We start from the raw sequence: 14,249 nt of genomic DNA, 5'->3' as shown, positions 1-14,249 counted from the left end.
AGCCACCTGGAACACCTCGATACCATTGTCGAGTATGGATGCAGCGCGGCCCGTATTATTACTGTAAGAAAATGGAACACACCGGAGTTCACCAACAGGCGCCTGTAGACCATGGACCTCCATATGAGATTGAATCTGTTACCTGGTTAAAACCGACCGGAGGAAACGCTACTGCGCCGCTTGAGAGTAGAAGTGTCTTTCACAAACGCCTACTCATTCCTAATTCGAACGGCAGACAGTACCAAGTGCAGCAGATATGGTGTCGAAGAAACGACCAAACATCTGTGTGACTGCCCTACATACAAAGACGAGAGAAGTGTGCCATTCGTACAGCTTTGGAGCACTTATACGGCCGTCCTCTCACAAAGGAAAACATCTTGGGCCCGTGGCGTCGTGCGTCTGCTATACGCAAGGCCACAAAGGCGCTGGTGTGTTTCTTGAAATGCGCCAGCCTGCATGACCGCCTGTGACTAAGTGATGAACGATTGTGTGTGCAATAATGAAAACTTTGAACTTCTTTCTTCCTTCTCCTCTTTCAATCCTCCTTCCCAGTGACGGGTAGCCTACCGGGCTGAGCCGGGTTAACCTCCCTGCCTTTCCCTTATGACTTCTCTCTCAATCAGCATCATTACCAGCCTGGTTACGCCCACTGCAGGGAAAAGGCGTCTCCCATACTTCTCCAAATACCCTGGTCATGTGCTTATTGTGGCCATGTTGTCCCTGCAAACTTCTTAATCTTATCCGTCCACCTAACTTCCTGCCTCCCTCTGCTACACTTTCACTCCATTGGAATCCAGTCCGTAACCGTTAATGACCACCGGTTATCTTCCCTCCTCATTAGGTGCCCTGCCCATGCCCATTTCTTTTCGTGATTAACGAAGATGGCATTAACTCGCGTTTGTTCCCTTACCCAATATGCTCTCTTCTTATCCCCCCTTAAAATTACACCCATCATTCTTCTTTCCATAGCTCGTTGCGTCGTTCTCAATTTAAGCAGAACCCTTTGCATAAGCCTCCAGGTTTCTGCCCCGTAGGTGAGTGCTGGTAAGAAACAGCTGTTATACACTTTTCTCTTGAGGGATAATGGCAACCTGCTGTTCATGATCTCAGAATGCTTGCCAAACGCTCCCCAGCCCATTCTTATTCTTCGGGTTATTTCAGTCTCATGATCCGTATTCCCGGTCACTGCCTGCCCTAAGTAGATTTATTCCCTTACCACTTCCAGTGCCTGGCTACCTATCGTAAACTGCTGTTCTCTTCCGAGACTGTTAAACATTACTTTAGTTTTCTGCAGATTAATTTTTAGACCAACCCTTCTGCTTTGCCTGTCCAGGTCAGTGAGCATGCATTGCAATTGGTCCCATGAGTTACTAAACAAGGCAATATCATCAGCGAATCGCAAGTTACTAATCTATTCTCCATTAACTCTTATTCCCTATTCTTTCCTATCCAGGACTCTGAATACCTCCAGTAAACACGCTGGGAATAGCATTGAGAGATCATATCTGCCTGCCTGACGCCTTTATTTATTGGGATTTTGTTGCTTTCTTTATGAGGACTACGGTGGCTGTGGAGCCGCTATAGATATCTTTCAGTATCTTTAAATACGGCTCTACACCCTGATTCCATAGGGCCTCCATGACTGCTGAGGTTTCGACTGAATCAAACGCTTTCTCGTAATCAATGAAAGCTATATATAAGGGTTGGTTATATTCCGCACATTTCTCTATCACCTGATTGATGGTGTGAATATGGCCTATTGTTGAGTAGCCTTTATGGAATGCTGCCTGGTCCTTTGGTTGACAAAAGTCTAAGGTGTTCCTGATTGTATTTGCGGTTTCCTTAGTAAATACCTTGTAGGCAGCGGAGAGTAAGCTGATCGGTCTATTATTTTTCATGTCTTTAGCGTCCCCTTTCTTATGGATTAGGATTATGTAAGCGTTCTTCCAAGATTCCGGTACGCTCAAAGTCATGAGGCACGTATACAGGGTGGCCAATTTTTTTAGAACAATCTGCCCACCATCCTTCAACAAATCTGCTGTTACGTTATCCTCCCCAGCTGCCTTCCCTCTTTGCATAGCTCCCAAGGCTTTTTTTACTTCTTCCGGCATTACTTGCGGGATTTCAAATTCCTCTAGACTATTGTCTCTTCCATTATGGTTGTGAGTGCCACTGATACTGTATAAATCTCTATAGAACTCCTCAGCCACTTGAACTATCTCATTCTCACGCCAATAACAAAGCATGCGATTGGCGTGGTTCGTTACGCATTCCACATGCGTATTCCACGAAAAATTTGCAGAATTGTGAACACCAAGGTATTTATAGCTGTCAACAGATGGTAATGAGATATTAATGAGGCAGTAAGTACGTCGACAATGATTAGTGCTGTGGCGACAAACTTGCATACTCTTACATTTAGTTGTATTAAGTGTCATGAGCCATTGACTGCACGATTCAAATACCATATCTAGATAACCTTCCAGGTTGATATAATCGGCATGGTTAGTAATTGTCTGGTAAACCCCGCAGTTATCTGCAAACAGTCGGACAGTTGAGGAAAAAAGGCAAGTAGGAAGATCATTATTATTGTTACGTGTAGCTGATGCCCAATGCTATTTACTATTTATTTACAGGGTAGCTAACGGAGGCGAAGAATGGCGACGCAGTATCAAGCGGGCACGCGTCGTCGCCTTCCTTCTCAGTGCAGCCACACTGTGGCGGCTGTTCCGTATCAATATAAAATCAAGAGCAGAGTGCCCAAAACGGACCCTTGCGGGACACCTGATGTTACTGCAGAATTAAGTGAAGAGAAGTCGTTAGCCGTCACATACTAAGGTTAGAGAGAAATTCCTTAATCCATGCAAGTACATTGCGGTCAGTGTTAAGTTGATTAAGCTTGAAGATAGGTAGATCGTGTGAGACGGAGTCAAATGTTTTAGCAAAATCTAAATATATGCAATCAGTATCAAAGTCATGATCCGCGTTAATAAGCAAGTCGTTAGTATAGCATGGAAATTGCGTTTCGCACGATACTGCTGTACGGAATCCATGCAGATAAATGCTGAAGAAGGAATTGGACTCACAGAATTCAGTGAGGTGCGAATAAATTATATGCTCTAGGATTTTTACTGGAATGGATGTTAATGATATGGGCCGGTAATTATTGCGGGAATTTATATCACAGATTTATGCACAGGGACCACCTTTCTTATCTTCCTATCAGAGGGCAGTGTAGACATCTCTATTGACTGTTGAGAAAGCTTTGATAATATCAATGAAGAGTAAACTTGTGTACACTTCAGCATTTTTGATGAGATACAATATGGACCGGCCGACGAAGACACCTTAAGTTGACAATCAGCCTTTCGACACCAGCTGCACCTATATCGATAGAATTAATTGGTAAGAAGTTGGTTGTTGGTATATGCGCAAATACTGTGGGGATGCTTTTACGAAATTGAGTAACCTTTATCGATAGAATTAATTGGTAAGAAGTTGGTTTTTGGTATATGCGGAAATACTGTGGGGGTCCTTTTATGAAGTTGGGCAGCAAACACATTGTTCAGAACACTGCAGCATTCGCTTTGAACTACTGGAAGATTAGATTGGAAAAACTGAATCTGTGTCCTTTTAGTACCGTTAATAATGCTCCAAAATTAGGGAAGAGGTTTATTAAAGTATTCCTTCTTGGCTTTTGAAAGTGCAGTACAAAATTCTCTGTTAAATTTTTGATAGCAAGGCCAGTGGTCTATTCTAGCTGTGAATTTTGCACGTCGAAATATCCGCTTCTTTTTGTTGCGCATGCGCTTTAACATGTTATTAAACAATGGAGAGCGAGTACTTGATGAAACTTTCTTTTTAGGTACAAAACGATCGATAAGAGACAAGACTTTGTTTTTATAACGCAACCTGTTGTCCTCAACCGATTGCTGCTCAAAACCGGCAAAAAATCGATCAGCAAGGACTTGAAATTCCCTATTCATTCCAGTTACGTCTGCTTAGCCATAGACATGGATGACCTTAGTTTTTTTTCTCGTTGGAAGTTTTTGCCCGTAGAGTGAAGTGAATTATAGAGTGATCGATAATTCCCGGGGAATGGGTTAAGCCGGTAGCTAGGTCTGGTGTAGTGGTAAGTATTAAGTCTAGAATATTAGCGGAAGGGGGAGTTATGCGAGTGGGAAGGTGAACGAGCTGAGTTAAGTTCAAATCCTGACGAAAAGTTAGAAAATTCTTTGCTTTCATCTGACTTGTGTTTTAAGGAAACTGAGTCTCGTTCCCACATGATGTCAGGGAAATTGAAGCCGCCAAGTAAGAATTGAGGCGATTTTGGGTATCTGACGAACAGCTCATTAACAACTTCGTGCAGTTCATCACAGAAGGACAACGATACAGTTGGTGGCCGATAGCAGACACAAAAAATTATTTCGCGAGAATCGATGAGCGCGAGCGCACACACAAGCTCAGGCGAGGATACAATTGAAATGACATGGGAAGCAAGACAATCAGCAACCGCTAGCAGAACACCACTACCAAACTGGTAATCACGATCACATCGGTAAAATTTGTAGCACTTTTCACAGTCCGAAATTTCTTCATATTTAACTTTCGTAGAAAGTCCAGTCTTCGTCAGACCAACAATATCAGCAGAGCAGGAATCAATAGCCGAAGTGAATTCCACGCATTTATTAAGAATACCCCGTATATTGGAAAGAAAAATAGAGGCGTCTTTTGCGCAGGATTTGGGCGGGCATAGCTATGATGCACTGGAAGTGCCAGCACCTGCATTTACAATGCCAACGCTATAATGCGCATCTACTGATCGTGCTGAAGCAATTTCGCGTACGCTGTCATTTTCTGAGCAGTAAACGTACGTTTTTTTTTATCCATGATCAGTTTATTCATGCGAAGAGAGTACGGCTTCCCAGCTAACTTTGCAAATTCTGTTAGTTTCCTCCTGGAGTCTCGCGTAGCTCTGCAATAATCTTCGCTAGCTGATACACCAGTCCCCTTGAGCTTATATTTCTGCGTCCAGACTGCATCCCTGAATTTAGACGTCGAAAACTTGATGATAATTAGTCGAGTATTTTTATCGGTGTGGGATCCTAACCTGCGCGCTCGAGAAACTTCCGAGTCAGAAATTTGTATTTTAGGGTGACGAGACAAAACATATTGAAGAAGGCCTCTGACTTCGCTCATGTCTCAGTCAGGCAGTCCAATATTTCTAAGAACAACAGGTTATCTCTTCTCGACCTGTCTTCAAAATCGTCCAGTCGAGAATTGAGTCCCTAACCTTCCATTCCGACAGCTTCGGTGATTAGACGTGGTGCATCATTAAGAGCTGCAGAACCGTCGAATGATTCGACGAAGGATGCAACCGCGGATAATCTTGCTGCTAGGTTAGCGACGGTCTATACTAAGGCCTCCTGCTTTGTCTTTAGGTCTTCGAGAGCTTCTATAAGTTCAACGTGACGGTGGTGAACGTTTTCAGAAAATTTATTGATAGCATCAAGGATGTCTTTGTTCGTAGGACCAGGGTTTAGTTGAACGTCACCGCAACACATTAAGAGCTTTGTAACAAATACGCATTCGCACAAGCACTGAAAGAGCACACTTGGGCACAGTAGGAGCAGCTGGCAGCCATTGCTAGTCCGCTTACAATAGAGGGAGGGGGTTTTACTAACCTGCGCAAAAAGCAAGACCGGGTTTCTGAGCGACTGCATGGCTGCCGCTCCACCGTGCCCACTGAAGGGGCGTAAGATTTCCAGTGCTCTTATATCGTCCTGCGTCGCTGCGGTCGCCAGCAGTGTTGTCGATCTGCTGACCATGGAACAGATGTCCCCGTTAAAGCAGGGCTGATGACATGATGACGCATTGTTGAAGATCGGGGCGGTCAGAAACGCTAGTGATAGACAGCCGATAATCACGGGATCCGTAGGTTGTAGCCACGCGCCAGACCGAGCGATAAGCTGCGCGAAAAGCAATATCGGGTTTCTGAGCGACTGCATGGCTGCCGCTCCACCGTGCGCACTGAACGGGCGTAGGATTTCCAGTGTTCTTATATCTTCCTGCGTCGCTGCAGTCGCCTGGAATCCGACTCCTAGTTCTCGTCTCTACGCTAAGCCCCAGTATCACACTACGTGCCAGCTTTTTAGCACTGTCTAAGCTTATTTTGTCCTCCTAACCTCACTGAGCCCTATTATATCCCACTTACTGCACGCTAATTCCTCCAATAGCACTGCTAGACTCGCCTCATTGGATAACCTTCTGGCGTTAAACGTTGCCAGGTTCAGATTCCAATGGCATCCTGTCCTGACCCACAGATTCTTAGCACCCTCTGCTGCGTTGCAGGTCTGACCACCGCCGTGGCCAGTTGCTTGGCAGCTGCTGGCGACTGAGGGCCGGGGTTTGATTGTTGTATTCATATAGGAGGTTGTGGCCAAGTACTGACACGAGGGTGGCCAATCCTGCTCTGGTGAGGGAGTGCGTCACCGGTCCTGGTCACCGGGATCAGGCCGCACTCCAGGCCTGTTTATGCAATTTTATCGATACATGGACTTTTTTAACCCGGTGGAAAATTGCGCGGCACCGGGATTCGAGCCATGGTCCTTTTGCACGCGAGGCGGATGCTCTACCTCTACGCCATTGCTGCAATCTCTGTATACATTATACAATCTCTGTATTTTATTACGGCAGCGCACTACGCTAATAGAAGCGCCACCGCGGTCATCGCACCCCTATGCTTGTGCCGCAACCGCTGCTGGAGGCGCGCTGGCACCTCGGACGCGGGTGACGTTAGAACCACAGAAGCGCAGACTAAGAGCCTTTTCTTGCAGGTGTATATATATATATATATATATATATATATATATATATATATATATATATATATATATATATATATATATAATAGGGTGTTTCTCTTAGAGCGCGGACTTTAGTGGTTCTATTTGGATCCAACGTTGTTAAACTTATTTTTGGGAGTTGGAGGAGTACTTGAAGCCTGCTTCACCTCCGTCGCGGGTTGGCCCTGTATTGCACAATCGCCGGGATCGGCCCACGCATTTCTGTCCACGGGCCGTGAAACAGACTTAAGCCGGCCTGGGTACCCCCCGGGGAACGTATGCGGTTAATACGGGGGCTGTAGGTAGAAATTGTACATATAATAACACAAGAAAGTAATGAAACCCTGTCGCTCTTTCTTTCACGGCTCAGGGTGCCCCGAAGAAGTATAACATTGACGTCGACGCAGTGTCAGCTGTCTACAAAGTAAGTTGGGTGCTCCTTATTCAGAAGTTAAGACGTGGCGTGCACTTCCTGTGGCTGTGCATTAGGTAGTAAAGGGGAATTTCATCAACACAGAAAAGGTGACATCTGAAGAAAAACCAGAGCCTCTCCTTGCCATTTATTTCTTGACTGTTTCCAATTGCTAAGAAGTTTCTGTTCGACTACACATAGCTGTGCATCCGTTGTTCTAATTCCTTCAAATTTTGTATTTAAACCTGGCAAGAAGAAAAACTAAAGTAGGTCGAACTGCTGTTTAAGACTCACGGATTAGTTTTGGCCGACTATGGATCAACCTCGATACACTTATGATTAATCTTGAATGACTCTCAATCATTTTGATCGACTGTGGCACTAGCTGGTAGGAAATACCACACCAAGTCAAGAGAAACTGACAATAAATAATAGGTTAATTAGCCTTATGTAGTGTTGCATATAAAATTCAGTCGCACATTCAGTGTTAAAGGTGCTAAATTGACGAACAATTTGTCATCAACCAGTTAGATTAGAAAATTAATTGTGATTAGGTGGCTCCCTGACCATTGTTCTTTTAGCTATTCGCATTTTATTTATTTGTTTTGAATAAATGCCCATGTCGCTTTCTCTCATTCCCTACGCTACCGCTTGCATACACTAAATACACATATGCTTCCATGTGGTTAAATACGTATCCATTGAACTTCCCATATTAACTTGTGGCAGCTGCCCGCACTATTTTGTCAAATATGATTTCGGTCGCAATTATAGGTATGCTAGGGTAGCGGGCTACATTCCGTGCTACTCATAAAACGCACTCGTAAAGATGAGGAGTGCATGAATGCTCAAGTTACTACAAACATCGAAATTAATCCACGCAAATTAAGCGTAGTTATCTCCTATTACGTCGTCTTATTTTCACCGAATAAAAGCAACGATACGCGTTGAATTCACCGAGGTCTGCGGGAAAGCTATGAACTTCGTATTACGTAGGAACATAAGAAAATACGAAGCTTCCACGTTCATGTGCAACGATTTCGATTATATCGGAAGCGTTGATTGGGCCACACATCGAGCATAGCATTCACTCAATGTCTGCCGAGTTTGTACTCGTTGCCATGTACAGGTCTTCTGGGATACTTGGAAACATTGGAGATAACGGCAGTTTGAAGCTCTGTAGCGCTTGACTGGGAAATTTTCTACAGAGGCTCTAATTAGGCAACACAAAATAAATAATCATTGTGCTTCTCTGACAACACACTTCCTATTTCATAAACATATAGTCAACATGCGTAACATATAGTCCAGTAATGAAACTGGCCAAACCAAATAAACATATCGTATAAAGCACACAAATTTGGAGAAAGGGAGTGTTCAGTAATTATTTTCCAAGCATGCAATTAACCCACATACTTCAAACCTTTGGGACACGTCACCCTTAGAATAAAAAATATATAAATGCTTTACGTTTTCGGTCCTCCAAGCAAAGCGGGAAGATCTTACTAAGCATTTCCAGAACTCTTCATAAAGGAAGCTGAAAACGAAGGTTGAGCAATTTACACCCTAAGCAACCTACGCATTTAAAATTTTGATGGCAAGGCATTCATAATAGTTCTCACAATCACTAAAGATGTAAACTTTGCGAGTAATATCGTTTTTATAGAGCGTAGCTTCTAGGCGCCCGTGTCTGCATTGAGCGACGGCGTCATTCGGCGTCCCCCGGCGTTGTACCTCGGTGTAACCAAGCGACAAGCACAACAAACAGAGCGCGAGGAGCAAAGCGGAGGAGGAGGGTGCAGCCACCTTGAAGCACCATGAGAGGGCGCTCACGTCTGCGCATCCGCATTCGCGGCAGCCGCGGCGGCGGCCGTGCGGGGGAAAGGAAAGAATGAACCGGAAAGCTCGCCTTCGAGCATAGCGTTCGCCGCAAGCTTTTTCCGTTAAATATTTTGGTTGCATAGACAGTAGTTGCCAGGATGCGGCAACTGATGGCCGATCTACATACATGGTCCATTATGAAAGTTATGCGCATTTTTTGGGAAAAATAGATTTATTTACCGCACCTGTACAAATGTTTAAAATTCTTCAAAATACTCCCCCTGCATTCATACACTTGCCTAGATGTGTCTGCTACGTCTGGAAGGCACCCTGAGAGTCCTCGACGGGAATATCTCTCAGGAACTCTGTAACATGCTTTTCGACGTTTTCCACGGTTTCCGAAGCTTTTCTTTCAGCGCTCTATTCATTCGGGGAAAGAAAAGGCAGTCGCACGGAGGCAAGGCGGGAATGTAAGGGGGATGGGGGACAATCGGAGTGTTGCTCAGGGCCAGGAAGTTGCTAACGATGAAGGACGTGTGGCTGGGGGCATTGTCATGGTGGAGCTTGACAGTGATGTTGAGGTTAGCCCTCACGTGTGGGGTCCGGCGTTTCAATCTCTTGAACACCTCCAGGTAAAAGGCTGAGTTGACAGTTTTTCCCTGCGGTACAAACTCAAAATGGACGATTCCTCGGGTGTCAAATAAAGCAATGAGCATCGTTTTGATGCGACACTTGCTCATTCGCGCTTTCCAGGGGCGGGGTGGGGGATTATTTTGTGTGCCACTCGCTGCTCTGCTTTTTCAATTCTGAGTCGTACTCGAACATCCAAGATTCATCTCCGGTTAGGACAGAGTTAAGGAAGTCCGGCTGATTTTGAATCAAATCAAACAATTCTTGACAGCACAAAACTCGAAGTTCCTTCTGATCTTTCGTCAACACTTGCGACGCAAGTTTCGTGCAGACTTTGCGCATTTGCAGATCCTCGTTCACTATCCCATATACCGCAAATGTGGACATGGTTAGGGTCAGAATCCGAATGAGAATCGGTTTTTATTGAGAAGGTTACCAAAATAACAAGATGCAGAAGGAGGTCCCGAAGTCGAAGACTGCAATGGGACCTTCTTTAGTAATCGTAATAAAACATAAATTATAGCAGTTTCAACAAATTGTTAACATGGAAGAATTACAGGTTTTAGTATGAATAGCATGATTGAAGAATTACATGTGTATAAATGACATAAAACACTGTAACATAATCTCGTTGACAACTAATAAAGTAACAGCGTAAGTGACGTGAGGAACACAGTATAATTTTCTCACTCGAATGTATATGTAAGGTAGAAAGAGAAACCTAACGGTACGACAATGAACACGAAATGTAGGCACCCTGAAAGAATGGTTGTGAGTATGAACTAGGCATCAGTATTCGACAGAATGGAATCTTTTAGTTGTTTCTTGAATTCATGGTTTTTAAGTGTTCTTATATATAATGGTAGTCTATTCCAGAATGCGATAGATGAATAATGGACGCTCTCCTTGCCATAATTAGTGCGTATATTTTTTGGTAAAATGAAGTTCCTCTTTATTGTAAACCTGGTAATATTAGTATTTATTAGAGAAGATTGTTGTATCAAGCTATCGTATCGTGTGTAATTGATTTGACGAAACAAAAAGGTAGCCAGGGTATATTTAACGAGTTGTGTGACTGAAAGAAAGTGATTAGATCGGAAAAGATATGAGGCGTCATGGTTATATGGGCTAAATGTAATTATCCGAATAGCCTGATTCTGTAGAATTTGCAATGAGTTTAGATGGGTTAAGTAACTGTTTCCCCACCAAGTAACGCAGTAGTTACTGTGGGAATGAATAAATGAAAAATATAATGATAGTAATATTTGATGGTTAAATATGTCTCGTGCTTTTAGAAGTACCCTAATCGCGTAGGTAATCTTCTGTTTTACTTTGGTTAAGCGTTCTATAAATTTAAGATGTTTGTCTGCTTCTATACCAAGCTAACTACACGAAAAACTTGCAGGGATAGGACTTGCGCCAAGAAAAATAGGAGGAATGGAGTGAATTGTTTGTTGGCAGGAAGTGAATACAACAAATTTTGTTTTCGACGGGTTTATCTGTAGCTGTTTAGTATCGCACCACTCCTGCAGGCTGTGTATATCGCCATTAAGGTTAGATACTAAGGTTGTGAGACATTTATCGAAGTTAATGATAATAGTAACATCTGCATGAAATATACATTTCGAAGAAGACAGGCAGTTAGTCAGATCATTGACGCATAATAAAGATAAAAGCGGACCCAAACAGCAGTTTCCTGGATGCTCAAACAACGGTCGGAACGGAAAACTTCGCGCACACGATCCACGTTTTCGTCAGTTCTGGTCGTTGTTGGGCGTCCAGAACGGATTTCGTCGGTGAACTGCTCCCGGCCCTCCTTGAACTTCTTGTGCCACCTCCCGGACTGCGACCTTGAAATGCAGTCGTCCTTGAAGGCCTCTTGAAGCATCTGGAATGTTTCGGTTGCATTCTTTCAAAGTTTCACGCAAAACTTGATAGCGTAACACTGTTCAAGCGAACGTTCCATCGCGCCGTATAATCCGCTCAAACTGCTCGGAGTAAACTGGCAACCAGCTGCGTTTGCAGGTCAGAACCCTCACCACATTTCTCGACTGGTTTTATGGCGCTGCCTTGGATAGTCGCGTCATAATAAAATCATGCGCATTGCTTTCATACCGGACCCTGCACAGCGCCGCGCGTCGCGGTTCTGCCATTCGGTGCGGTGATTGGTGCGATGTTTCAATACATCGTGAAATAAACACGCACGTACACCTGCGTTCAAATTTCACATCAGGGTGTGCCGTAATATTACATCAGTAATTTTTTTCAGAGAACCGTGAAAACATGCATAAGACGCTTTTGTTGCGGTTCTAGTCGCAGCTTAGCTATATAGCTTTTGCTGCGACAAGAAATGGTAAGTTTCGCCCGAAGGCATAACATTAAGAGTGATAGCATGGGCCACCATGTCGCTGAAGGCGTCCCAGTATGCTGCCACGACGCGGTGATTGCTAGCAGTCTTGCAGGGCTCGGATTTCGATTGTGTACTGAGATGTGGACGAGAAAAAAAAGTCGCATCCACCCTACCCTGTGAATGTGCGCTAACAGCGGAGCTGTAAAAAAAAAAAAAAAAAGAACTTCGCAGTTCCGCCCGAAAAGCGAAGCATCGATTGCGATAGCACATTAGAGGACCGCTATACTGAATAAGCATAGTAGTTTTATCCGCCGTGTAAAGATGTAAACATAAGCACAATATCTAAACTAACAAGCATGGCGTCACGCGCGAGGATACAAACATGAACACGTCTCACTGGATAAACGCGGAAACTCGCTGTCAGAACGGTGAAGTGAGTAAGCGCGGCAGGAGCTCTACCCTTCACAGATGGTTTTCAATAGGTAGCGGACCGGGCGTGCGCGACCTCCTCCCTACCCACGGAGGACCTTGGTGTCGTCGAATATGGCTTTCATAATACAAAGATCTGGGAGGCTGCGCGCGCCCGCCCGGGCCATCCGGTGCAGAACTCCCCCCCCCCCCCCCCTACTCTTTTTCTGAAGCTTTACGCGTGAGGAAAAACGCCACGCTTGCTCCTTTTCATGCGCAAGACCGCCTTTCCTCGCATGCTTTCACTTGCACATACAGCATACGGCACGCGGCTACTATTTTATCGCCCTTGAAATTGACAGGGAAAGTCACAGTGACGCCGACGACCGAAATGCGCTTGCCGTGTCCAGACAATTGCTGTAGTAATAAAGGAAGAAGCACAGCACTGAGTCTAAAACTCACTTCGGGGCTTTTCCCTTCAGCACAACCGCTGCTAATAGCGGCTCAACCTGTCGAGGTGTCCAAATTGAAACTTGCCAAGCGTCTCAAGACGCTAGCGTATCCTCAAGAAATTTATAACGGCGTTCTATGCCGCTTGTCGATGCATGTTCCCGTGTCCTTATGGTCAATGTCGGGCTTCTGTGCTAGACGTGCTGTGTTCGAATCCTGCTGGTGGATAATTTTAATAATATTTAATTAAGTAGTTCTTACGCAATGCGTTGCCGAAAATGACGAATTTACAAAGTCGAAGCGACGTTCAAAACTAGAAGGACGATCTTTAGGCAAATTCACTTTTCATAATTCCAATGCTGGATCAATCCGCCCGATTCTCCAGTTCTCCAGTAGACACTAGCGCCAGAGTTTCCCCTAGTAATTACTGTATGGAACTATGTATTGGATGGTTTCTTAGCTTTTCTCTCGCTACGCCAGGTGTCAGCACATGCCTTACTGGTTTCCTTTACCTCCTCATAGGGGGCACGGGGGTTTCGAGGCGCGGACATTGAAAAAAAATTCATGGGAGGGTAGACATATACTTCTCCTCTGCTAAGATACTTTAAGTGTTTGTGAGCGTCCAAAGAAAGGATTACACAACTATGCGCTTTCTGTTCGTGGGACAGCGTACGCACCATGGTGCAATATGCACTGAGCTGATCAGCCGGAATACACACTGCTCATGCCAGCAGAGGAAGTCCGAACGCGTATTTGCACCATCGAGCCCATTGAGTTAAAGATGTGTCCACTTCGCTTTGTTGTTCTTGCGGTCAAAGCCAATCCGCGTCTCTGAACGCCCCCCAACTCTCTGTGCGCGGATCGCACATGCGCTCTTCGTGGCGGGGCATCACGGTGGCCCCGCCGACGCGCGGGTGCACCATGAGCGTACATATAACTGCTGTCACAATAATTATAACTAAAAGAAAACTTATCATAGTTTCTTCTTTACGGCGAAGGAACGAATGCTATAGAAACATGTTAAAGATACTACGCGACGTGTGGCACTATAGTGGCACTATGAATGTAAAGAAAACGTACGTATGTTGACTAAGTAAAAGAAATCCGCCCATATTCGACCACGTGGAAGTGGATGTACAGCGAAGCTGGTGCGGCCGTAAGGCGACGTTACGCAAGTACTACCGTCAACACCACAAGTGACGTACATCACATGCGCACGCACGTGTGCGCAAGTGCAGCATACATCCTGTTTCTTTTAGGTCGCTCGCCAAGCGCAAGTGCCCTATTCAACTAAATTAATGTTTAAAAGTAAATTGCGTCGGGAAATGCGTAA

The 14,249-nt window shown here is 44.7% G+C and overlaps 1 protein-coding gene, 1 long non-coding RNA gene and 1 other non-coding gene across 4 annotated transcripts in view; 2 read left to right on the top strand and 1 right to left on the bottom strand.

Annotated features, from left to right (window-relative positions):
* LOC129383126 (uncharacterized) overlaps window positions 1–14,249 on the bottom strand; it is a 56,156-nt gene that overhangs the window by 22,125 nt on the left and 19,782 nt on the right. The window lies entirely within an intron of this gene.
* Window positions 1–14,249, top strand: part of LOC140216421 (uncharacterized) — a 39,204-nt gene that overhangs the window by 19,714 nt on the left and 5,241 nt on the right. The window contains exon 4 of one of the 2 annotated variants that reach the window (XM_072286773.1): window positions 7,216–7,269. The exons of the other annotated variant lie outside the window; for it this stretch is intronic. Coding sequence (XP_072142874.1) covers window positions 7,216–7,269 — 54 coding nt within the window. The remainder of the gene's footprint in view (window positions 1–7,215; window positions 7,270–14,249) is intronic. 2 annotated transcript variants of the gene reach the window in all.
* On the top strand, window positions 6,881–7,066 carry LOC126525343 (U2 spliceosomal RNA). The gene has a single exon (XR_007598213.2). It is a non-coding gene; the product is annotated as a U2 spliceosomal RNA (small nuclear RNA).

The sequence above is a fragment of the Dermacentor andersoni genome, chromosome 3 (assembly GCF_023375885.2).
Source record: "Dermacentor andersoni chromosome 3, qqDerAnde1_hic_scaffold, whole genome shotgun sequence".
Lineage (NCBI taxonomy): Eukaryota > Metazoa > Arthropoda > Arachnida > Ixodida > Ixodidae > Dermacentor > Dermacentor andersoni.
The sequence above is the reverse complement of the archived record's forward strand: the minus strand, read 5'-3'. Positions and strand labels throughout refer to the sequence as shown.